Below are 25,455 nucleotides of genomic sequence, written 5' to 3'. Positions count from 1 at the left end.
GCTGTGTCATCAGAATACTTCTGGATGTAACATGACTCGGTATTGTGCCTAATATCAGCAGTTTTCAGGGTGAACAGGAAACAGTCCCCTGTAGAGCCCCAGTGCTGCTCACTACTGTTCCAGAGATGCAACTCCCCAGCCTGACTAACGGTGGCCACATAGTTTGTTATCCAGGTGATGGAGAGAGGCACCTCCATATCCACAAGTTTATCTCTCAGTATGAGGGCTGGACTGTGTTAAAATGCACTTGAAACATCAAAGAAAATAATCCTCACATAACCGCCTGGTATATCCTGATGAGCATAGGCTCGACGGAGCTGACTTGTCTTTCATATCTCACTCTGTCTTCAGCACAGACTTGTGGACCTCCACCCACTGTAATTAATGCACAGCTGCAGACGACAGGAGAGACTTACCTACAGAATGCCACTTATGTATGTAATGGTGGAATGCAGCTGGTCGGCCCCAGGACTCTTGTCTGTCTCGCCAATGGCACATGGAGCCTGCCAGGTCCTACATGTGAAGGTATATAAGAAAACATTTTTATAAGTTGATTTGTTTGCAGCTCTAAAACTCATCACACATCACCTTCTGAGAGAAAAAGGCACTTTACAAACAACAACAAATAATGATAATATACTGTATGTTCTTAATGTCAGCAGCCAGAGGCTGCATCAGCCCAAAACAGGTGCTGCATGGCAAAGTGCAGGAGCACAACCTGAACACCGGGCGTGCTGTGGAGTTTCAGTGTGATAAAGGTTACAAACTGGTGGGAGATCCTCTGGTGGTGTGTATGGGGGGCAACACCTGGAGCTCCACATTCCCAACCTGCCGACGTGAGAAACACACACTCACACAGACACACAGTCTAAGTGATTCCAGGTTTTTTGAAGTGTGACTGTATGAGGTATTGCCACGCCGCCCTCCATGCTTGCTGTCACTGAAAAGAGCCAGCTACGCCACGTGTACAAAATCCAAAAGTATATGTGTGTCAGTTTATCTTACAGTAAAAAAGTCATTTTCTGGCTGGAAACCATTTGAAGAACGCTCACTCCCTTCAACAAAGGGCATAGATTTTATTCGATGATCCCTTTGTTAAGTAGCTTAAATCAGTGTTTCCCTGCCGGGAGCCATGTTTTCAGTGAACACCAGTGTGTATTAGGCAGCAGGTGTGCACAGTGTCATAGAAAAGAATGTGAAGCATCCAATTAAAGAAACATGTAGGTAAGACACAAAGGAAGCTGCAAGTGACTAAACACACACTGTTTCTTCATATCTGTGGCTTCCTGTTATGTTTGACCAGTCATTGTTATCACAGTTACAACAGCTGTGCATTTAGAAAACATTTGCAATCCATAGAGTGCACAATGCAGGTTAACACCCACTCTTTCCAGTGCTTCACACTTCATGAGTGTCTTTGACAACAGGTCTGTGAGTCAGTTCCCTTTACTTCTCCCAGTTACAGTTTGAATCAGCGCAGGTCACTGAAACAGTCTCATGAACAGATATATGTCACACAGAAAGAAAAAGAAACCTGTAGGCCAAAATAAGTTTCAAATTAATGCAAGATAAACATCAAAACAAATGTTTCTAAAAATGAATCTGTCATTTCTATGCCTCACAGCTCAGTCTTGTCCAGCTCCTCCAGGCTGGAAGGAGGACAGTAGTGGAGACGGATCCCAGCCGGAGTTTCATGTCGGTCAGTCGGTGCGTGTCACCTGCCCCAAAGGTCAGCAGGTGAAAGGCAGCGGCACGATCAACTGCAGGCCGGACCAGACCTGGAGCTCCGTCAGCTCTGTGTGTGAAAGTAGGTGGCATCAGGTTTACAGGTTTAAAGATGCTACTTATGTCACTAACATGTAATTCAAGTTGAGAAGCTAAAATTAATAAAATGTCCTGCTTTCATGCAAATAGTCAAAGTTACTGACAGACAATGTGGTACATTCACAATGAGTAACTGTAAATGTATAACTGCACTTTGTCATAAATATAGCTCAATTTGTATTTTGTTTGCTGATGGACAGAAATATGAATTTGCTTTCTATTAACTGTGTGATTGAAGTTCACTTTAAAAAACAATGCTAAATGTGTATAAATGTTTAAATCAGACATTATTAGTCTCATAATGCAACTCTCTGCTTGATCGGCTTGTCTTGTGCCAAGTGCTGGTTTACCTGCACACTTTTAACACGCCTGTTGTCTGTTGTTTCCCGTCTGTCGCTGGGCTTTCATCCAAACAGAACCAGGCTGCATCAAACGCAGCGTTGGTGCTTCACTAATTACGAGCACCTCTGCAGCTTCTATGACAACCTTTGTCTGAATATCCTCTGATCTTTCTTATGCACAGTTGTCCTGAATATACAACACAATGGTGCTTACGTTGCCATGGCTTGTTAATTGTATTGGCATGGGGGTTTACTCTCCTTTATGCATGTTTGCCTAACCAGATTTCATTGAGTCCTGTGTTTGTGACAGATGAGCCTCACATAGGAACCACTGTAGACTGTGTCACATCTGGATATTTTGCATGCGGTGATTCTGGGATAATGAGGGATAGAGGAAAAACTTGATTTCATGATCAACACATTTCTCTCTCTGTCTCTCTATCTCTGCTGCATAGTTGTGTTTGTGAGTATATACAGGGGGTAGACAAAAAAATATAAAACACCTACAATGCAATGTACTTGTTCAGTTTTATGAAACTTAACACTGGTTTGAAGTTCAGCTTCTATATTTGGTCGCTGCTGGTATTTTTGCAGTTCAGGTTCTTTGAAGTGTGATTGGTTTCTGAGGTCCTGACACATTTGTAGCACAAACGTTAGCTTTGTGTGCACACCACAGACACTCACCCTCACTGAAAACATCTCTGCCGGCGGGGACTCTTAACAAAAGTGCTTTTAGACAGTCTTCTCCAACTAGAAAATGACATTTATAATGCTTTGTAAACTGCTCCCTCCCCACATTAAAATCCATGGTTACATTTCTAGCCAAAAAAAGACTGTGAAAGGGTGAATTGCTTTGTAAGGGGGTTGTACCTATGTTCCCCGGGTCCTATGGTCCCCGTTTTTCCAAAAAAGGTCCTATGTTCCCCACTTTGTATGTGACAGGGGAACATAGGACCCTTTTTTGAAAATGGGTAGGGTTAGGGTTAGGTTTAGAGAAAGGGTCCTATGTTCCCCGGTCACATACAAATCGGGGAACATAGGACCCGGGGAACATAGGACCCGGGGAACATAGGTACGGTCCCCTTTGTAAGTACTGGTTGCCTAGTAGGATACACAATCTTGAGACTATATTCACCACTTTCTCTCAATTATCTTTTCTGGCCGGAAAGTGAAGATTGAGAACTGCTCACTCTTCCACACCAAAATTCATAGAGATAGATCAGTTTTTACCTCATAGGGGAAACATACTGCTGTCTAAAAATGTCTACTTTTTGAAAAAAGTAAATGTGAAGAGTGGCAAACCTATTGTTAAGATATCATATGTGTTATTGGCCAAAATCCTATTATCCCTGCTGGAAGCCACATTTTCTGTGAGGCCGAGTGTCCACGTCTCATCAGATCACAGTAGTGCACAGTGAGCGCACACAGGGTCTGCACATCTCTGACTGTGTCAGTAACTCATACAGCCACACATTAAAAAACCTTCCAGAACTAAATGATTATAAAAAAAAACAAATGACTAAAGAAGCAACTTCAGAAAAGAGACGAGCCATTTGAACATAACTGTCATGAAACAGTATTGTAAGGTGTACAGTTTATTGTGTCCACTCCCTGTAGACTTTGCTCCTTTTCAACTTTCCTGTACAGAAGACATTTCTGTGAAACTGTTTGGTTCATGTTGCTAGTGTCAGAACAAAGCTGTGGTCAGGTCAGCATCAGCATTTTACAACAGAGTTAAGTAGTATAGTAACTGGTGTGTGGGTCGTTCCATCTGGGCTGTTGTGCAGGGGTGTCCTGTGGTCCCCCCCTCCATGTGGCCAATGGGGTGGTGCGGGGGGCAGTGTTCCAGTTCGGGGATGTGGCAGTGTACTCGTGTTTTGGCGGATATGCCATGGAGGGCGTTGGAAGGAGCAGGTGTCTGGAGAACGGCACCTGGACGCCACCTCCCACATGCAGAGGTAGAGAGAACACAGATGGGACTCTGTCCTTTTCCCAGGACATTTCTGTTTCAGCTGACTCTCCCTCTTCGCACATGACGCCATGATGCTTTTTATTTCTTTACTGGACTCCTCCTTCTCCTCTGCTCTGTGGAGGATATTAACATACAGAGAAACTTCTCCTCAGACACTTTTCCCTCTCTGCTGTACTGTATTGTCTGTTATCTGTGCACTCTCACACACATGAGCATGGATCCAGTCCAATTACAGTGTGGTTGTATGAAGCACTTTCACCGTACAAGATCTAGACTCTCTCTCACTGCAAATATGGCTGTCAAAGAGGACATGTAGATTTAAATAAGATGTCTATGATATCTTAAGAATAGTCTGCTGCTATATCTCACTGTTGGACGGCCTTTTTCAGGTGGGAACAGAGGTTTGTGGTCCACCAAATCTGTGTTTTTATCTCACAGGGTGCTTCTGTGTTTGTTAGGTCTGTGGTATAATAAATATGAGCGTAGATCAGCGTAGATTCAAAACTTTAAGTCACAAATATGACACATTTGAACTTAAGATAAAGGCAGCAGTGGATTACCAATCTCCGGTGTACCATGGACTTTGGTACATGGAGTCAGGGACAAAAACTTAAAATCTTCCCCTTGGAAAGTGATTTCCAACAGTGAGATAAAGTGACAAACATAATTATTATAATTCTGTGACTGTGCGTCAGTAACTTGTACAACCACACTGCAAAAACAGACAAAAAAACATACATTACAAGCTTTGGTACAGATAACAAATGTGAGGATCCAATTATTTTCTAGAGTGGTAAAAAAAAACACACACACACACTTAAGGGGTCTCTGTTGATGTTGTGTCTGTAATGAATTTGTACAAAAGAGTTTAATCTACATTGTGCGAATGCTGCGTTTGATCTAGTGCATGAAACTGCATGGCCAAGACTTGCGCCAGATTATCAGGAGGCTGTGGCAGAAGAAATAACAGAAGTAATTCTACCTCATTTCAGTGGGCACTGGGGGTTGGACACATTATTGTACTCTTGTAATAACATAGCAATGTTCCTATGGGATTAGATTTAACCTGATATGTGTCTGTGTGTGTGTGTGTGCGTGTGTCCCTCAGCTGTGTGTTGGCTGCAGTGTCAGAATGGAGGATCGTGTCAGAGGCCCAACACTTGCTCCTGCCCCGAGGGCTGGATGGGCCGGCTTTGTGAGGAGCGTACGTATTTACTAACAACACAACACACCTCGACTCTACACGGTTTGGTTGGTTTTCCATTACAATATAGTAGCTCCTCAACATGGGTGGAGTCATCACTGCACGGCTGCATGAAACTGCTGTGACTTCGTTTTATATGACACACACACGGCTGACTAGTGACTTGTGAAGCAGTTGTTTTCAGTGGAACTGAATCATTAGAATCAGTTTGTTAAAAAGATTTGGTCAGTACTTCCTCCATGACCGGAGCACAGACTCAAACTGAAATACAGCGATCACAGGCTTTCAGCTGTGCTGTCGCTAAATACACCAGACTCCTCCTACCAGAGATTGTAGACATTTCCGTGCTAAATGTTGGAGATTAACGCACATTTTCAGGATTATTAAGTCTTTTTAACCGATCTACACTTCGGCACTGTTCGGTTTGATTCTTGTGCCTTTTCCTGTTACAGCAGTCTGATACGCATAGTATCAGCTCAGCTCGCTTGGATCCTTGCCACAGCAGGTACTAAAAAAAGAGTACAAGGTTCTATCGCTGATGGAAAAGCAAAATAACCATGTTTTAAAATGCCAGTCCCAGATGGAAATCTATGGAAAAATGAGCTTCGACTTGCAACTTTTATTTATTTTTCCTGAGGAGTTAATGGTCCCAATCACAAGTTTCAGCTCTTCTTCAATAGAAAGTGTGATGTCAGTTTTGTAAATTACGTTCTCATTGAGAGGAAAATAGATGATAAAGTACATAGTGGACTGGACATGCATAGTAAATTACTCGTTACGAGTTGTTTTATTCTAACAGCAAATTACAAAGAGTAACTGTAAACTGACTGCTGTTTTACTCTTTAGTAAATAAGTCAATAGTCAATAATAATACTTTAGTCATTAATAATAATAATCATCATGCGTTTTATTTACAAACGCCTTGTGAGAGACAAAACAGTAAAACAGGATGACACAGTGAACAGAAAATTGAATAGTGAAAGAACAGAGAGTAAGCTATTTTGAACCGGTGAGTAGTTCCCTGTATAAATACTGTAACTCCCGGGAGGAGTTTCCTGTCATATCTAAACTAATATCGCAATAAAACACACAATTGTTTGACTGTAAATTATCACAGTTACAGCCTGCGGTATGACGATGGACTTTATTGCGACATTAAACATGAAAGAACAGTGAAATCTTTGAAATAATTAACCCCCGTGTTCTCTGCGAGTAGTCGCTTATTAAAACTGTGTCTCAACACTGGGACGCATGACCTCAGACGACCTCACGATTCCTGTTTAACTCCTAATTTCATTTCAGCCATCTGCATCCTGCCGTGCCTGAATGGAGGCCGCTGCGTGGCACCCTACCAGTGCCAGTGTCCCACCGGGTGGACGGGCACCCGCTGTCACAGCGGTGAGTGCGTGTGTGTGTGTGTGTCAGTGATATTCTGGCACCCCTGCAGCTACTCCGTGCATTATTAGCTGTGTGTAGCAGGAACAGGATTCCCTTCATGTTAGCACCATCACCACAATGCCACCGTCTCTGATATTGATATTTTTGATTATTGATCTTATCAATAATTGTAAATAACAATAATGTAATGTTATTTACAATAAATTATTTTTGTCTCTAAATCGCGTAACTGTCCAAAGGTTTGTCTGACAGGCTTCAAACCTGGCACGTGACTCATTCATGACACCAGTGTCTGAAATGTCGACTTTCACTTTTTTTTGATAAGACATGCAAAAGATATCAATCAAAATGTGACGGATATATGGTAAATTAAAAAAAAACAAAAAAACACTAGTTTTAATGAATTGACATTATGAGTTGTATTAGAAAACTGCCGTCTTCTAAAAATAACTGTTAAATGACTAGAGAAACAAATGTGATGGCTTTGTTGTATCAGTTGTTTATTGTCCAGACTCTGAACAGATCTACAGGATACAAAAAAACCCACTGTTTGGTTTACACATTTTTTTTCCCCATGAACCACAATCTGATTGTGACATCTGGATTTTTTTTCTTCCTTCTTCCTGTACTTTCTGAGTTCCATGAATCCATACGAACAGTGGATGTGTCACATCAGCTGCTGATGCGCTTTCATCAGCGACATGAGTGATGAGAGGAGGTTTTTTTTCCACCATCAAGGAGGAGGAGGAGTGAGAGAGAGAGAGCACTTCACCATCTGTTTCACTCTGTCACCACAGTGTGTTCACGTTTTGTTCTCTGACAGCCTAAAGCAAACGCTCTGACCACAGCGCTGCACGTTTAAAGGGTAGTTGGTGCAACTACCCTTTAAACGGAGGGGGGGGGGGTCATGAAGACGCCTTTGTCCTTTGTTACAATGACGACGATTATGATGATCCTGTGTGTGTGTGTGTGTTTCTTCTCCACAGCGGTGTGTTCATCTCCTTGTCTCAATGGAGGGAGATGCATCAGACCAAACAGGTGTCACTGCAGTTCAGGGTGGAGCGGACATGACTGCTCCAGGTGATCTCTCTTTCTCTCTCTATGCTTCAATCAGAGAAAGACTCATTTGGTTCATCTTTTTCCATGTTGATGTAAATATAATGCAAATGGAAAGACTTAAAAAGCAAACACAAAGATGCAGTCTTATATGGACGCGTGTTGCATTGTTTTTCCTCAATGAACAAGATCTAAGATTTAACTGAGAACAAAAAAAGCCTCACTTTTGGTGATAGATAGATAGATAGATAGATAGATAGATAGATAGATAGATAGATAGATAGATAGATAGATAGATAGATAGATAGATAGATAGATAGATAGATAGATAGATAGATAGATAGATAGATTGATTTCATGGCAGGAATGTATTGACCATGTAAATAAAAGGTTTGATTGCTGAGTTCCATTTAGTTTACCTCAGGTCTCACCGTCGCTTTCCTTACATACTTGAACTGAGCCGAGTCATTGCGAATGTGTTCACATTTCTTTAATCACAACGTGACACGATTAAAACCAGAGGAGCAGGAACCTAAAGCTATTTCACTAACAAAGTTCAGTCTTCCACATATTAAAGAATATTAACTGTTGATGGGTAACGGTGGAGACATAAGGTGGTGTTTCTCTTAAAAAAATAACTCTTTTTCCCAATAGAACATTTGCATTATTAATGATTAATAATAATTTTTTCCCCCTCTCAATGCAGGAAAAGGAAATCAGGATACTATCACTTCTAAAATCTCCCACTCCACTCTCCATGTGAACTGTCCTATGAAGGGAATTCTTGTACATTTAACTGACACTTGTAAACCATTCTCATCTCTCTGCAAAAGGCACAGCAAGAACCATTTTGTAAAATAAAGCTGTATTTTTTCATATAGAGACTCAACCGTATTAAACATATGCTGCTATATACTTGTACGATGTGTAAAAACTATTGATTCAGTTGTTCAGTGTATATGTGTAAACTATTCTCACATTTTTATTAAAGCATAAAACCATTGAATGATATTTTCATCATATTCTTTGTTCTAAAGCGGTCACATATACACATATGCATACACATACTGTATATGTATATACATGGTATGGTATGGTTGTGACCCAAGAAAGGATCAGAGGTGGAGTCAAACGTTTGTGTTCACACTTTCATAGATCCGATATCAGCTGGAGTTCAGACAAAGGCTACGATAGTCCGTGTGTGTGTTGTCTACACCATGCAAGGATTAGTGCTTATTCAATTTGTAACTATGGTCACATGACGTAGCTCTAGTTTCACAAAGTCTGCACTGTTTTGAGATTTCATGGCATGAAAACAGTGTCACACTAAAACCTGCAAAAAGCATAATTTCAGTCTTGTTGACCAAAGCAGCACTTCCTCCTCACTGTTCTCTGCCAAGAAGATGAAAATGTTTTTCCCCAGATAATAATTCGAGATGATGAAAATTCAATCATCAATTGGTGTTGATCTAGTACCATGTTTTAACTTTAAAAAAAAAATAATACATATATATATATATATATATATATATATATAAAAAAGCCAAAATATTCTTTTTACACCTACTGTATATAAATGTTTTCCTGCTTTTACTTTGAAATGTGGGCACAGGAAAGGGTGTTAGAGGCATACTCCACAGATAGAAGTGTAGCTGCTCTAATCCATAGACAATAGTAACAAAATGGCCCCACAATGCACTTCTTATTAATGTATTTAATGTATCTATTAGATTTCTATATTGTATTCATATTTTTATACCTGCCAAAACTTCAACACCCTCAGCTAATAGCTAAAATGACTTTCTTTGAAAAGTCTTGTTTTTCTTCCTCAATGGAATTCAAATAGGTTTGAATAATGAATGCATAAACATGTATTTCTGAATGTTTTCATACTTGAATATTATTTCAATACTCCTCACTAAATTATACTCCTCACGCAAACTGAACTGAACTCACTGGAATACCTAGTTCTATTTCTTTATGCACATAATCACAAATACCTATTTGTTCATTTCCAAATGCTGTATTCTTTATACGTCGTATATATTTTACCAGCACGTTTTATTTTAAGTTTGTTGATGTATTGTGTGTTTCAGCATTTGTTGAGAGCACTGTACCAAAAGAAATTATTTGCAGCTTTACTTGTACTGGGTTATATCGTTTTGACCACGGAAGACTTATTTTTAAAGTTTTCAGAGCTTTACACAACAGTATGAGGTTAGTTATGTTATGTTGCATCACAATTAAACACATTTTTCCAATATCTGATTATAGTTGTGTGTTTTAATCCATAATAATAAGTAACGATTTGTCCCTGTGATAATTCACCTCAGAATGAGGAAAAATAAAGGTCCGGTGCAATGGAAATATTACATCACGCAGTTCACAATGAAACATCTTCATCTCATTTATTAATTCAACCATGTAGTTATTCAGGGGGGAAATAAAAAGTCCGTTCTTGGTTGACACAGAATTTACCAAAGTGATAATGACATCACGTTGATGAGACAGTAACTGCAGGAATGGAGACAGGAAATGTTTATAATCATGGTGGAGGTGGTTGTACAGGAAACATCAGATGTGGGCAGAGATGATGAACAGCCGTTTGTGCCAAGGTTGGAACTATTGTGAATGCTCCTCCAATTTTTTTCTCAGTGTAAGTGCGTTTGCGCCAGAGAACCGGTCGATCTGTAAAACACAGAGAAAGCATTCAATAAAGGAATGTTAAGAAGGAGAATGCTCAGTGTTTACCACACAATTCATTCAAATAAATTAAGTGGCTCCCATTTGATGCCACTAAACCATCAGATAACACTAGAGACAAACTGAATGTTTCCATTGATGTGAATTTTGAAGACTTACCTCTTTGCCATTCTTGATGAAGCAGAATGTGGGCATGCTAACAACGTTGAACTGTTCACCGACCTCCTGAGAAGGAGGGGAGAGAGCGGTCAGGTTACAGACGGTAAACATGCCTGCTTTGAATGGATTCATATCTCGACCTTTGTAAATATTGTTTTTACACCTATATACTCAACTAAATGCCAGAACTTCTAACTCCACAAATAGAAGGGTAGCTGCTCTAATCTATAGACAATGATAACAAAATGGCCCACAATGCACTGCTCACACCAGAATCCAACTTGTACACATTTGCTCTTTTTCAACTTCTGTTAACAGTGAAAAACACACACTTACTTCAAGCTCGTCCATGTCCACCTTCAGGAAAACCATGTTCGGAAACTTTTCTGCCAACTCCTGCAAAACAGGGGATCAACCGATGTCACACAATTGCTATAAATATGTCCAACAAGCACCACATTAAATGTCTTCTGTAAGTGGGAGCGGCTTGATGGAGTGTTGCCATAGCAACAGCCTCCCTCTCTAACCAGATGCTCTTCAAGGAAATCATCCCTCAGGAAAGAGCTCCTTTAACAACACTCAGTGCGTTTCCATGCTTCAACTGTAGCACAAGTACACCGTTACACATGTAATACGCCCCCTTTCCACTTGGTAGTATTAGGTGGTTTCTAGTTTTGTTAGCAGCTAGTTGTTACCATCCATGAACATTATCATGAATGTTCAATTCTTTCAAATTGGTCTCCTCATAAGTCCAGAGGTGGGATAAGTCACTCGCCTTATCTGGGTGTGTCCTTGCGTTTTAAAAGTCTGGTTTCAGCAACAACTTACTGCAAAAATTGGGCCAATCTGTTTGCAGGGTTGGCACCATGTAGCGGTGAAGTCCACTACCACCACTTTGTTTCCGGCATTCTTCAGCTCTTTAGCGAAGTCCTCCTACACAAGAAGAAAACAAATGACGTGATGTTTGTTTTGTATGACATTGAACTTACTGGGCTTCTTCAACTCCATCTATGGAGTCTCTGGACTCTTTATTCCATCATCCTCTTCCTCCTCACATACTCGTACACACACAAACTGGCCACCGAGTGTCTGGCTTGGTCAGCAGGGGGCCGGTCAAGTGAAAAAACCTGTACTAATATTTTGTGTTGCATGTACAGTAAACGGACACGGATAGATTAAAAAAATTACAAATTATTTAGCACTTATTTCATGAAATGGCTGCTAGTTTTGTGCAAAAAAGGTAAGTAACAAAACCACCAACATTCAGGTACAATACAATTTGTGTATAGTGCAAAAAGGTTACAGTTACAGTATCACCAACATTTGGGTCTAACAGTCACAATTGGCTCTTAAGAAATTATACAATAACAATATAAACAACATAAAGGTGCAATGGCCACAATAGGCTATTTTTGCAGAAATATAAGTAACAGTTGGCTCATAGTGCAAAATATTCTGGTACATACAGTACTTAGGCTGCCTACAATTACAGCAGTACTATTATTTGCCAAAAAGGGATGCAAAGTGTCACAAAGTGCCAGAAATAGGCGAAGGTACGGTTTTATTGGCTTTTTAATAATACATTCATTATTTATGGGTTAATGGACTGCAATCTTCTGTAATAAAACGTGAATGTCGCAGCAGATTTTGATCTTCATTTTCTTCATCGAGCAAAATATATACATTTTTTTTAATTTAAAAGAAAAGGCCAGAGGTAGCAACCTATTTAGCCTACTGTTGTAGCCATTCGTTATATCGGCAGATCTTAGCATGTTTGCCGATATCCTCTAAAATGTCGTGCATCCCCCCGTATGAATAAATATTTATTTCAGAAAATTGGATCACAGTGAATGGTTTCGCCCCGTGTCCACTGGGACTGGAACCAGCGGCCTCCGCGACCCTCGTGTGTGGGATAAAGCGGTAGAAGACGGATTGAATTGTTGTCCAGCAATACTACTACTACTACTACTACTAACACTACTACCGCTACCAACACTACTAACTCTCCCATATGTTTGCATGAATGTGAATGTACTTTTACTGAAAGTTTCAAAATGCCCGTTATACTTTTAATGGTTGAAGTATCCAATAAGTTAACATGGTGGTCCCAAGTGTGGTTAGCTACCACAACCAAGTGTGTATGAAATCAAATTTGACACACGAACACACGCGGTCGTCGTAACACTCCGCTCTTTCTCTATACATCCGGAGACACTCCCCGTTAATTCAACACCACGTCCCATTATCCGTCCAAAAAAATAAATTATAATTAGCCAACCCGTTAGCATGTGTACCCGCCACCCGCCGCCTGCACTTCTGCAGGTGGCGGGTTGAGCAACAATGACTGTTTTCAGTGTCCAGTTAACACACACACACAATGAAAATAAGCAAGCCGCTGTGGTACATTCATCTTTTAATTGACAATTTTTTTCACCTTGACAAAAATAAAGCTCTTCAAATGTGGACTCAACCTGTGAATGAGAAGCTAACTCGATGACCGTCTATCATCCCATCGTGATCCAAGCGGAATCACCCGGTTTCTTCCAAAAACAACGAAATGCATTTAACGTGTTTTTAAGTTAGTTACTTCCACAGTTGACACCTGATGTAAACTAAACAGCAACGCCTTAAAGAAGGTGACATATGGATAATAATCGGAGAGGGAAGAAGCGCGGGACTAAACAGCCTTTAAGAGGGGGGAAAAAAACATAGAATTGCTGTGTGTTAAAATGGCGGCTCTTGAACAATTCCATAGACAGCGAAATATAACAAATCACAACTTACACTATCGTCCACCTGTTTCACCATATTGAGAGTAGAACGGTCGTGTATCCTGAAGGACAACCGGCGATGAAGATAGTATATTAATATGTACGCTCTAGCAGGCAAGACACCGCGGCTTTATGGCAGCGAACTAAGCTAGGGAACAGCGATGCATTAGCGGATGTCACTGCGCTTTCAAAATAAAAAATATGCCATTGTTAGTAGATTCACTGTATTTTGTTTATTTCTAATATTAGACATTTTATTTGCATAGCTGTGGAGTATGGTCTTATGTTTTTATATATTGCATTAATGTATTTTATCAAGTGTCAATATTTCTAAACCTGCCATAATGCAACTTCAATGATTAAATATAATTTCAATACACATTAAAATAGAGCAAATCGAACTGAACTTACTCGAATACCTAGTTATATTTTTTTTATGTGTATTTTTAATTAAGTTTTCTTGTTGATGTTTAGCGTGGTTTTACTTCTACTGGATTATATGGTTTTGGCCGGGGAAGGCTTTTATTTTGAAAGTTATTAATACTACTGCTCTACTCGTTTTCAGAGCTTTACACAACAGTATGAGGTTTTACAACGTCAGTTGTTGCATCACAAAAAACACATTTTACAATGCCGATATCTGATTATAGTTGTGCTTTTTAATCCATAATAATAATACGTATACTAATGTGTCAGTATATGTAATAATTCACTCAAATAATTCACAAATAATGGATTTAGAGTACGTCCAGTCACAATGACTCAACAAATTCAGTACCAGGAGGGTTTACCGTAAACGACGAAGTTTTAACATCGCAGCTCAATTTCACTGAACTCATGTCGAGATATATTTATCGAATAACATGAATAAATGGTTAGTTAAAACATTGATAAACTGTCAGTAAATGCATATAACAGCATTCATTCATGAGAATCAACGTACCCTAATTGTAACGTGTTATCAAATGAAGCTACAGCTTTGTATACATCACATAAGAGTGCGCATTACTTTTCAGTTGAAACATTTTTTTCAACAATATTTTTCTCACTTGTGAAGCCCCTGTGGGACCTCTGCTGGCCATATATGACATAACAGCCACACTCTGAAATCGGCCATAGCAAATAAACAAACTCCCATGTAACCATGGAGCTCGAGCCCTCCATGACCTCATGAAATTCAGATTAGTGACTAAAAATAATCTGCTTCCTGGTGAAATAAAAAGCTGCACATGGTTGCACCAGACACTTTTAAGTCTGCAGTGAATGTAAGTAACATGGTCCACCATTCATGGTCCAGAGTCATATAAAGTGGGAAGAAGTGTTTTATTTTACTGTGGCTATAAAAAGAGTAACATTAACATGCTATAATATCTATCTATATATATATACACACACACAAAATATATGTTTAGTTGTAGCCGTCTGTTTCTCAGTCCTTCATGTATGAATTCTGACAGTTATTCAGATATTGATAGATATTCTGATCCGCATCAGACTGCGATGATGGCTTTGCCGATGTTGTCTCCTTTCAGTAACCCCATAAACGCAGCTGGCATGTTCTCAAAGCCCTTGGTGACGTGCTCTCGTCTGTGCAGTTTGCCCTGCAGATGAGACGTAAATAAAATCATCATTAGAACAGAAACACGGTTGAAAGGAGGAAACAAAGATAACCCCGTGTTACAACGGGTGTGATAATAAAATGCTTACCTCCTTCAGCCATGTCATCAGCCTCTTGAGTGATTCAGCGTGCTTGTGCTTCCACCTGGTCTGCATGAAGCCCTCCATCTTGAGCTGCTTCGTGATCATGGTCAGATGAGGGTAGGGGCCTTTGAGAGGAATATTTATATTTCAGTAATACTCTGTTGCCCTCTTCTGGACAACATTGTTAATTTTTAGTCTTTTAAAATTTCATGTTACATGTTTTGAATGGATTAGGTAAATTAGACACATTAAATTGACCATAGGTGTGTGTTTGTCTCTATGTGTGGCCCTGTGATGGGGGATTGTTGCAGTCTGCAGTCTGCAGTCTCTCCATTAGATCTCACACTTTTTTTAACACACTGGACCCTTTAAAGCCATGAAAGAAAATATCAGGACTGTTGATATAGGAGACAAGAGCAGGGAAGTGTGCACCTGTCTGCGGCGCGGCGGCGTCGTTGTACACAGAAATACTTCCACATACAGCAATTCTTCCAAAGTCTTTCATCTGCTGCAAGGCAACTGTTGAAAAAGGGCCTCCCACCTGAAATCAAATCAGTGATGAAAATATGTCGTTATTTAAGATTATTGCCGTGTGGACATTTTGCTGCAACGGGACACCACATAATCGATGCTTACATTCTCAAAGAAGCAGTCGTATCCCTCCGGAGAAGCCTTCTTCAGCGCCTCCTCCAAGGAACCAACCGTCTTGTAGTTGAACGCCTCATCGAAGCCCAGCTCTTTCAGGAAGGCCACCTTCGCATCGGACCCTGCTGACCCCACCACCTTACAGCCCGTCATCTTGGCAATCTGGCCCACCACGGAGCCCACGGCTCCTGCTGCAGCATTTACCAGCAGGGTCTCTCCCTTCTGGAGTCCCAGCACCTCCTCGATCCCGTACAGCGCCGTGAGTCTGGAGAGAGGGGCATGATGAGAGGACAATTCATCTTCTAGAGGCTGTAAAGCATGGAGTTGATGACCCTCCACTTACCCTGAGGAGCCCCTGTGACCTGTGCTACATAAACACACACTGAGAATAACTTTAATAGCAATGTAAACAGTATAAGAGTAGTAGGACACGCATCTAAACTGACCAAACAGGTTTCAATCGGCAACCTTTCTTACCCTGGCATGCCGACGGTACCCAGAGCCAGTGACAGCGAGATGTCCTGAGGCCAGTCAGCCATGACGGGAGTGAGGTCTGTCCCATCACTGAGTGTGTGGGTACTCCAGCCACCACCATTGACAACATGACTTCCCACGGGAAATGCTGGGTTATTACTTTGGATCACTCTGTAGAAAAACAACAACAAGAAAATAATGATCTACCCGTCAACTGTTTCTCATCTTTTTGCTAATCCAAAGCAAAGCCTTTAACTATTGTGTGTAACAGAGTGTCACAGTATCCCAGAGAACCATATGGCTACCAGCTGTGTGGTCGATGAGTTTAGCACTGTGGTTAAGAACAAAGCAAAGAGGGAAAATGCAACAATGTGGGCTTGAAAGTGACTGTTTGGAAGTTCTTCGGAAAGTTTGTTTCACCAAGTAATTCATTCTGCGTGTTCATCAACAAAAACATTCCCCCTGAAAAAAATGGAGCGTTTGAAACCTCTGCCAAGGACATCTTCGTTCTTGCTGTAATCATGAACAGGTGTTGCCAGTTCTTTTAAAGAAGCTATCAGGTTTACACAGTTCATCATCAAGACAAATAAACAACATTTCTCTGTGGGTTTATGTGTTTCTTACTTGGCCACTTGAGTTCCAATCATGACATCGCCTTCATTCATCCGAAACTTACTGAACGGCCTGGTGAGAAAATGTGTGTCATTTTTTTTCCCCATGAAGAAATGATTGTGTAATCTTAAAGTATTTGCACAATAGTAATTCAGAACGTTTTCCAGGTGCAGGACTCACCTCATGTATGGATCGACACTGAGGAACACTGCCTCTAAAAGCACCTCTGAACCAAAAAGAGAGAAAAATACAACAGCGGTACTGTACATGCTTGAGACAAAATGAAGACAAATAACACAACCACTTACTTAAGCTGAGATGGAATGAATCAATAGACAGAAACCACCTTACCTCCATTTTTGGGCCCGGGAAGCTCCTCGGTCTTGAGCTCAAAGTCGCTGTCCTTGGGGAAGCCATCAAAGTGCTTGACCAGGATCCACTTCTTGGCTTGGACCATGACTGGGTAACGGAGTGTAATAGCTTCCTTACCAAAGCCCATTTGAAAGTGAGAAGAAAGGACAATGTGGATTGATACACTAAATCAAACTGAAACCAACACTTCCCTCACTTCATTGTCAATTAAGCTGATTTTATTTAATGATCAATGAGTTGTTAAGTCCATAAAATATCAAAAGATAGCTCTGTTTCCTGATCTACTGTTTCCTCTAAATGTGCCATTATGTCCATTGTATAAACAAGGTGGTCATTTACTTAGTAATCGATGAATAACGGAATTATCCGTTATATACTCTGCAAACCAGTAATGGAAGAGAAATGCATTCACCTCATGCCTGCACACATTAACACAATCATACTCATAATATGTGTTATTACCACATAATCATGAAGAGGAAAGACAATGAAAACAAGAAATGAACCAGTCCAATAAGTTCACATCCACGTGGAACTTCACAGTACATGCCAATAATACAGTTAATCTGTGATGAAACTAAACAAAGTCAAAGGCTTAAAAATGAAAGTGAACGCCATTTTGCAGAATAAAGGTTTCTAGCATATGTTAGGTGACACAAAACTTAATATCCACAATGCAAATCTTATCTTTCCCCGGAGGACTTACCAGATAAAGCTTCCTACAAAGAAATGGGAGTATGAGCTATGTCCAGTCCAGTCTGCTCCTAGTGGGAGGAGATAGAGCGGGAGGGAAACTAAGTCCGATTGGCTGAAATTCCAATGTTGCTTTCTGACGTATGACGTAGAACGTTACGTCGGTCTTGCGTGTTGACGTCCGGCCATTTTGGATGTTTGGCGGGTACAGCATCAGCTAACTGACTCGGACAAGGGAGCAAGCGGAACGGAGCTCGTGAGTAAAGTAATAATAAGTGATTAACTGAGTTTGTTTAATACTTTGGTTTATACGAAGATAACATTTGAGTAAAACTTTCTACTTATCAGCGACACAATATATTGTCAGTTACTACCAGGCTAGCAAAGCGCATTAGCCTTTAACCGGCTGACAATACGAACAGTTCACATTAGCCAGATAGCAGTGAAGCTAACAGTAGCCCTGTTTCATTTACCCTGCTGTCAGACTGCTCATTTTAGGGCTGGACGATTTAGCCAAAACAGGTTTCCACAATAGAAATGTTCGCATCAGTAGACAAGGGATAATGTCAAATACTATACTAATGTCACTTACTTTTTCTACTTTCAGAGTAAACGGTAAAACACAGAGTAAAACACGCACTTGTTAAATAGAGACACGTTTCAGTTTTGAACATTTTAAAGTCAAAGTGTTTAATGGCAAAAAGTTGTGAAGATAACAGCTCAAGTGTAACTTTCAGTTGAATACAATTCTGCAGCATGATGAGTGAAATGTTAATACCTCAAGATAATCACCAGTGTATAGCAGTTTTATATTGATGTTCTGTGGTGAATTAATGTTGCAAGGATATTGTGGTATTTTTTTATAGCATTCCCTGTTTGTTTTTTTAAACAGCTGATATAACTCAGCAGATGTGAATGTGATTATTTGGAGCTTTTAATTTCTCTGTCATTCTCTTAATGTTTAATGTTTGCTTTCACCTAATTTTCTATTATCTATATCATGCTGTTACTAGCTGACGGACTAGCACAGTAACAAGGGGGAAGGGTGCTGACTCATCATGTTAGACGGTGGCCACTTTGTGGAGGTGCTGGGTTGTCTCGGTTATCCTGGTGCATCATTGTTGAAGGCCTCAGAGTTCGACTGGCTGTTTGCCTGTGCGCCAGAGAATCTTCACTTCTTGCGCTTTGTTTGTCGGTCCCTAAACCGGAACAATGTTCTCACCATGGAGGAGGCGAAGGCTTATCAAGAACTACGGAAATCTGGCAAACCTGTTTTGGATGAATCTGCACTGGGTGAGGTCCTTAAAACTATTGGCACTTCAGATGGAGACAGTGGGCCTTCATCTTCGTCCTCTGGGTTTGCGGCAGAAGGCGATGTGGACATAGACGATTTGGAGGCAGAGCTCCACGCACTGCGCAAAGAGAGAGACCTGAAGCAGCGACGCTTCAAGCGATTACAAGTTGTGGCCACTTCTCGTGCAGATGTTGACCTACGACTCACTGCAGAGTTGGAGAATGCTGCTTGTAAGCTAAAGGGTGCCAGTACTTCTGTTGGAGCTGAGAATGCTGACACCAACACTTTGTTACAAAACCTAACAGAGGAGGTTCGGAAACTTGCTCTATATGTCCCTGCACAGCCAGAAACCACCCAAAATGATACAGGAGAACCTCTGGCCCCCTCAAAACCCTCCATTTCCAAAAGGCCCAGTGCCGTCCTCTCTCAGCTGTCCTTGGATCCATATCTGCATCAGGAGGAGCTCAACACCAAAACAATAGCTACCTTTACTCAGAAGCATTTCTTTCAGGGCATCGTTGACATCATCGAGACTTCCTGCTCTGAGCGATTTCAGGTACTCGACCTCAGTTCATGTGAAGATGGAAAGGAGGAGGACCTGAAGGAAGAGCACAAGGGAAAAGAGACGGAGGAGTGGATGGTGGAGCGAAGGAGGACAGAGATGGCCAGACTTCAGTGGTCCCATATTGTGACACAACACCAACTGATGCAGGCAATGGCAGAGGAGAAGAGTGTCAAGGCTGGCCTGGACTGGCTCTCAGAGCACTCATCTCATACCAAGGTAACGCAAATATAATTCAGTATGTATAGTTTTGAGGTTAGAATGGAAAACTTAAGTCATAGTAGCAAATAGTCTTTCCTTTACATCTAATGGAATAAAAAAATAAAATTGGTGAAATATATGGACCAAAAAAGTGGCAGCAGTTATCGGCCATCAGCTGGCCCGATTTTTAAAAATCTGCATTGGCTGTAGCAAAACCCATATCAAACAAAGTGTGACTATATCACTGATAGTCATCTTTTGTCTTTTTTTTGGTCCAAATCAGCTGTAGAACTAGCAGACAATCAGCTGATTGCTGCTGCATGTCCCCACTCCCTCTCTCCTCACTCCATTTCAGCCAATAACTTTGATTTTCCCATTATTTTTCTGTAAATTCATGAAGCTTAAAATTCCCAATTGAGATCAACTGGTGATCTTTTTAAAAATTGGATCATAGCCCTCTGAATTGTAATTGAATTGTTCCTAGATTCCAAGTTTCCCATACAATATTGTTCAGTATCACTGCTCTAATTGTGTTTTCATATTCTGCTCTAAATTGTAATTGTCTCTTCACTCTGTCAGAGCATTTCCATGTCGTCCTCACTGCATGTACGTGAAGTTGTGTCCAGGAAGGAGCTGCAGGATGTGGAGGCTGAGCTGGAGGCTCTGCTTCATGGACCTCTGCCTGCTGCACTCAGAGAGTCAGCAAGGCTTCTTAATGTGCCAGTGGTAAGGGGAGACCTGGCTTTGCAACTGGCCAGGCAAGACTACTATACCTCAAGACAGCACCAGGTTAGTCGGCGAAGTTTTTCATCCTGGGAGATTTTAGATGGCTCCTATAAGCTTGTAACAATTTTATATTTACAGTCATTTTCATAGTACAGGATAAATAATTAATAAAAAATATATCCACACAAAGACCTTGTTTTTGAGTCATATACAAGTACCTAGGTTTTCTACTCAAATGGGTCAACTATCTTGTGAAAGTTCATTATGTCTACTGATTGAACTTTGTTTTTTAGACAACTAAGTTTTTAAATTGTCAAATTGTGACATGACAAAATGATGCCAGTAACTGCAATACTGTATGGCAATAAAAGTGAAAATAAATCTCACCTCTCAGGTTCGTGACTACCTACTCCGTCAGAAGGCATCATTTGACCTGGTCCTTCTGGCTCAGGAGATGGAGCTTCGGCGTTGGAGGACGTGTCTGAAACATCTAGGAGAAGTAAACAGCAGAATGGTAAAGGAAGGTGAAGAAGCAAGTCTCAGGAGTGAGTCTCTGGCACACCCTGAACTGGCCATCAATCCCAGGCCAAACCCTATCATCAGCTGCAAAGATGCAGCCTTCAGCAGGTATGGGGACAGAGACTGCTGCAGAACTGTCTTGCATCTATCAGATATTTCAATACTCAGATATTTAACCTCTTCTTCACGGTTGCCCCCGGGATCGGGGGCAGCGTCAGACGCAGCGACAAAAGCGTCATCAAACCATATCTAACTTCAACAAACACAGACATGCTGCATACCCACAGAAAGGTCAGAAACTCAGCTAGAAGGTCACATAAATCATTCTTATGTTCACGAAACACAGTTAAAACACCGATTGATCAAACCGCAGGAGCGGAAAAAACCCGTCACAGCGCACACATCGAAAAGCGGCACCGGATCGCCAGCTTGATTATGTAAACAAAAAAAGCACGTGTCGGCTGGACAGCCGAGAATCTACAGATTCCAGCGGTACAATTTTTATCACTCTGCGACCAAGATTCACGGATCCAGCCCCAAAATAAGAGCAAAACAACAACTGACTTTCAAGAACTACAACCAGAAATATTGTCTTACCTTTGCTGTTTACCAAAACAAATTATTTCCACCCAAACAAAACCCCTTCTAATGAAGAAGTACACTTTCCAGCATGCTTTGGGGACAAATCCCGGTCTGATTGATCATTACAGAGCGACATTAGATCGTTCTGATTAGAGAAGGGCGAATGTCCGCCCAAATGCGTCATATGCATTTATGTCCTTTTGACTCGCTAATGAAGTGATTCACACGCATTTGGAGACCGGGGTCTGATTCTACCGGTTTAGACGTTTAAATTGAGCTGTCAATCACCCAAATTGACCAAGGTAAGCCAGAGCTATGGCTCTGCGTAACTGAAGACACTTCAGAGCCACAGAGTTATTATTAAGCACCGCACAGGGAGCATCGATTTTAGGCGAGTTATTATACTTTTTTTTTTTTTCAAAACAAGTTCTTTTTAGACCTGTAGTGACATATAAATAAATTTAAATTGGTTTTTAATAATTTGGTACCTAAGAAATCTCAAATAGCACAGATGGTGCCAAGCTGAGCCAAAAGTGAGAACGCCCTTTTACTCGCCTCTTTACTCTTTAGGGCAGCTGTGGCCTAGTGGTTAGGGCATCGAGCTCGAGGTTCAATCCTCGACCAGTCCGCAGCTGAAGTGCTGTTGAGCAAGGCACCTAACCCCCTCACTGCTCCCCGAGCGCCGCTCACTGGCATGGCAGCTCACTGCGCTGGGTTAGCATGTTCTCCACCTCACTGTGTGCTGTGTGTGTTCACTAACTCACTGCAGAATTAAATAAGGGTTCTTAATAAAAAAAAAACCGCTGTAATTTCACTCTGCTTTATTTCAGCAGCATGTTGTTACATGACCTCCATGTGTTTTTAAGCTCCTACTGCATATTTTAAAGGTGATATTTGCTTTAAAATGCAATATTTTAAATTTGCTGCAATATTTTAAATTTGCTGTTTCAGACATAAATCCTTCAGTTATGCTGTGTTATATTTACTGTGGTATATTTACTCTGACACAGTGACATCTACAGTGAAACTTACACCTCTGGTGGAATCTCACAAGTGTTATCTTTATTTTGATACCAAGATAATCCACATAGAGCTTGTAACTGATTAGGTTTACTCTATTTAGTTTGGGCATGTCATTTTCGAGCAGGGACTCCAAAAGGAGGGTCAGGGAAGAAGAGGTTAAGGTAGAAAGAAAGTGCATGATTCTGTTGGAGGACACTAGTGGAGTGTAATTTAAAAGTTTGCAATCCTTTTTTGCGCTTAATACACTTTCCTAGACTTCTTCAGATCCTGGACAATGTTTCAGACCGTGGCCGATCTGAGCCTTTTCGGACATATGAAGCACTGGACCAGGCTGCTTGTGAGCTGGCAACAAACCTCCGGGTGACACGAGATGCCCTAGCTGGTGCTGGCCGTGATGAGCACTACACCGCTGCTCGTCTCTATGGTGACTGTGAGGCGCTTCACAGAGCCATGTACACAGAGCTCCAGCAGCTGGTCTTAGGGCCGCAGGTATGTCCAACAGCCACCACTGATCAGGAGCTGCTCTGTCCTAATGCACAGGTTGGTGTTTTTCCTTTTACTTCACATAATCATACAGAGTACATTTCAGAAGAAATCCTTTTTGAGTGAGTCAGTTGATTGTTACATCTCTTGTCACTATTGGTGAGGTTAGCTGGTGGCACAGAATGTTTATATTTTCACACTTTTCACAAATACTGCAACTTGTAGTGACATGGATGTTTGGTGTAAAAACACGGTGTGATAAATGGCTCTTAGGAGGAACTGCTTTGATATGCATGGTAAATGTTTTATTAGATGCACTGATGTAATGTCTGTCCTTTTGACCTATTAGTATATGTAGTATATGAGTATATTCATGCTTTTTCACTCATGTTGGTTTTACCTAGGCAAAGCAGTTCACTTTTGTTTGCATCGTAAGCTCCTCCTTTAAAAAGCAGGAGCTTAAAGCACTTTCATACGTGCTGCTGTCGAAACATTTCAGCTTAACACAGTGGTCCACATAAACCAATGTTCTTGCCTAAATTTCACATTAAAGGTTTGCCTAAGGCTCCAGAAACCAAAAGTTTAAATTGTGTTTTTAAAGCCACTTTCACCCATTACACTTACAGATAATATACTTTATTTCTACCAATAAACCCTCCTAAATGTTCCACACTTAACCTAATGTGTGGTGTTTATTTTATTTTGGTGCAGTGTGTCTGATATGTTAACGGATGTATTTGTAAATATGCTCATTCATTCATTCACGTTGTATTTATCTTATTTGTGTAACTAGTTATGATTGATGTTTTTTTGGATAAGGCAGTCAGAATTCCCATATAGCCTATGTGTGTGGCCTCACTGTTCATCGCTTGTTTTTCCCACATCCTCACTTTGTCTTTACAGGAGCTGACGTTGAAACTTGTGGAAGCAGAGTCTCAGCTGCAGAGTTTGCAGAAAGTAATGCAAGAAATCATGGGGGAAGTTAAAACCAAACGTTCTCAGCTTGAGCGCAACACCCTTCTGAGGCGGGAGAGACAATTATACATCTATTTTCACTTGGATGCCCGACTTCTGCAGAAAATCGTGGAAGATCTGGAGGGCAAGATGGCAGCCAAGAGAGGGCAGCAGTAGTGAAACATACCAGGATAATGGCAGTCTGCTCAAAGTCAATGTGTAACATTTTTGCTGAAGGAGTAAACCTGTGTAATTTAAGTATGACGAGATTTGAGAAGAGTACTGTGCCGGAGGTTTACTGACTCTAAGCCCTCTGTGAACGCTCACTTGGTTTATGTGGGAGACGGAGATCAATTCCTTAAGTACTTACTGACTCAACTTGTGGGAAAAGTTTTGTTCTGTGAGAACTTTACTGTTATTTTTGTTTTAAGTCATCTGGTAAATAAAGTAGCATGTTAATGTAGTTGTATGACTTCTTTCCATCACATGTATACTGAACATGTTTGTGAAGGTTATTAGCATATTTAAAGTAGTGTGCTGTGCGAAAGACCTGGTCAGTTTGTTGTTGCACATTTTAAGATGCCTGCCAATGTTACTGACCTAGTTTTCTCTTTTGTCCCTCTGTTCTTTCACAGCTGAAGAGTCAGAGATTTTCAGGTAGAGAGAGGAACAGTTGTTCTGATAGGGTGGAAATGGAACAGTCTAACAGCATGTTGTACTCCGGACCTCTATCCCAGGCAGCCCAGAAGGTCCTGGCTGTTCTGCAGGCCCAGAGCAAAAGCTGCAATAGTCACAGACAAAGTCAGTCAGGTAGAGGAAAAATTGAATAAAGTATAAGAAAGTAAGAAAAAGACCTCACATGGTCTGGTTTCTTGTACTTTAATGTCAATGCTTTTAAAAATATTTTTGTCTGCTGTTCCCGATCATTACATTTACGTTACAATACATTTTAGTTTGTTTTTTAGTATTCTCTCATTTATTCGAGTTAAGTTTTTTTTGAATGGCAACTTTGAAACCACTTTTGAAAAGAGTTACATGTTGGGTCAAGAGTAATTACGAAACTGACAATTTAAAATTATTTCTAAAATGTATTTATTAACCTCTTAGAGCCCACACCAGCAGGAATAAGATAAGATAAGATAAGATAAGAAGTCCTTTATTCGTCCCGCAGTGGGGAAATTTACAG

The 25,455-nt window shown here is 40.8% G+C and overlaps 4 protein-coding genes across 5 annotated transcripts in view; 2 read left to right on the top strand and 2 right to left on the bottom strand.

Moving 5' to 3' along the window:
• Positions 1–8,781, top strand: part of svep1 (sushi, von Willebrand factor type A, EGF and pentraxin domain containing 1) — a gene marked incomplete at its 5' end in the record, with an annotated part of 97,112 nt that extends 88,331 nt beyond the window's left edge. Inside the window, 8 exons of the mRNA XM_083905618.1 lie at positions 352–525; positions 660–836; positions 1,625–1,807; positions 3,953–4,123; positions 5,246–5,341; positions 6,644–6,739; positions 7,726–7,819; positions 8,502–8,781. Coding sequence (XP_083761744.1) covers positions 352–525; positions 660–836; positions 1,625–1,807; positions 3,953–4,123; positions 5,246–5,341; positions 6,644–6,739; positions 7,726–7,819; positions 8,502–8,532 — 1,022 coding nt within the window. The 3' untranslated portion in view covers positions 8,533–8,781. The remainder of the gene's footprint in view (positions 1–351; positions 526–659; positions 837–1,624; positions 1,808–3,952; positions 4,124–5,245; positions 5,342–6,643; positions 6,740–7,725; positions 7,820–8,501) is intronic.
• Positions 8,782–10,189: 1,408 nt separating this feature from the next.
• Positions 10,190–13,578, bottom strand: txnb (thioredoxin b). The gene is made up of 5 exons (XM_083910824.1): positions 13,442–13,578; positions 11,486–11,590; positions 10,994–11,053; positions 10,658–10,723; positions 10,190–10,483 (listed from the first exon to the last, which is right to left on the bottom strand). The coding sequence occupies exons 1-5, from the start codon at positions 13,463–13,465 to the stop codon at positions 10,418–10,420; spliced, it is 321 nt and encodes a 106-aa protein (XP_083766950.1). The 5' UTR covers positions 13,466–13,578; the 3' UTR covers positions 10,190–10,417.
• A 1,176-nt stretch (positions 13,579–14,754) lies between these two features.
• Positions 14,755–17,990, bottom strand: LOC310944167 (prostaglandin reductase 1-like). 2 transcript variants are annotated; one of them, XM_083909870.1, is made up of 9 exons: positions 17,939–17,990; positions 17,212–17,340; positions 17,041–17,086; positions 16,873–16,932; positions 16,252–16,419; positions 15,766–16,039; positions 15,562–15,670; positions 15,136–15,254; positions 14,755–15,029 (listed from the first exon to the last, which is right to left on the bottom strand). In XM_083909870.1, the coding sequence occupies exons 2-9, from the start codon at positions 17,315–17,317 to the stop codon at positions 14,919–14,921; spliced, it is 993 nt and encodes a 330-aa protein (XP_083765996.1). In that variant the 5' UTR covers positions 17,318–17,340; positions 17,939–17,990; the 3' UTR covers positions 14,755–14,918. The 2 variants fall into 2 exon arrangements, with proteins under 2 accessions (XP_083765996.1, XP_083765995.1); XM_083909869.1 differs by having other exon boundaries at positions 17,212–17,344; positions 17,939–17,947.
• Positions 17,991–18,983: 993 nt separating this feature from the next.
• On the top strand, positions 18,984–24,446 carry haus3 (HAUS augmin-like complex, subunit 3; the record flags this gene model as incomplete). Its single annotated transcript, XM_083902827.1, has 5 exons — positions 18,984–20,000; positions 20,562–20,771; positions 21,103–21,335; positions 23,087–23,372; positions 24,219–24,446. 5 exons carry the CDS (start codon positions 18,984–18,986, stop codon positions 24,444–24,446), a joined length of 1,974 nt encoding a protein of 657 aa, XP_083758953.1.
• Between the last annotated feature and the right edge of the window lie 1,009 nt (positions 24,447–25,455).

Source organism: Microchirus variegatus (genome assembly GCF_963457635.1).
Source record: "Microchirus variegatus genome assembly, chromosome: 2".
In the NCBI taxonomy this organism is placed as follows: Eukaryota; Metazoa; Chordata; class Actinopteri; order Pleuronectiformes; family Soleidae; genus Microchirus; species Microchirus variegatus.
The sequence above is the reverse complement of the archived record's forward strand: the minus strand, read 5'-3'. Positions and strand labels throughout refer to the sequence as shown.

What these genes read in the sequence shown, in the direction of transcription:
- txnb (XM_083910824.1), bottom strand. Translation starts at nt 13,465, where the DNA reads ATGGTGAAACAGGTGGACGATAGT. An exon ending in TGAAACAGGTGGACGATAGT is followed by an intron (nt 11,591 to 13,441) that starts GTAAGTTGTGAT and finishes CTTCTTGTGTAG; the next exon opens with GAGGACTTCGCTAAAGAGCT. An exon ending in AGATTGGCCCAATTTTTGCA is followed by an intron (nt 11,054 to 11,485) that starts GTAAGTTGTTGC and finishes CCTGTTTTGCAG; the next exon opens with GAGTTGGCAGAAAAGTTTCC.
- LOC310944167 (XM_083909870.1), bottom strand. Translation starts at nt 17,317, where the DNA reads ATGGTCCAAGCCAAGAAGTGGATCCTGGTCAAGCACTTTGATGGCTTC. An exon ending in AGTGTCGATCCATACATGAG is followed by an intron (nt 16,933 to 17,040) that starts GTGAGTCCTGCA and finishes TTTTCTCACCAG; the next exon opens with GCCGTTCAGTAAGTTTCGGA. An exon ending in CGCCGCCGCGCCGCAGACAG is followed by an intron (nt 15,255 to 15,561) that starts GTGCACACTTCC and finishes TTCCTCTCAAAG; the next exon opens with GCCCCTACCCTCATCTGACC.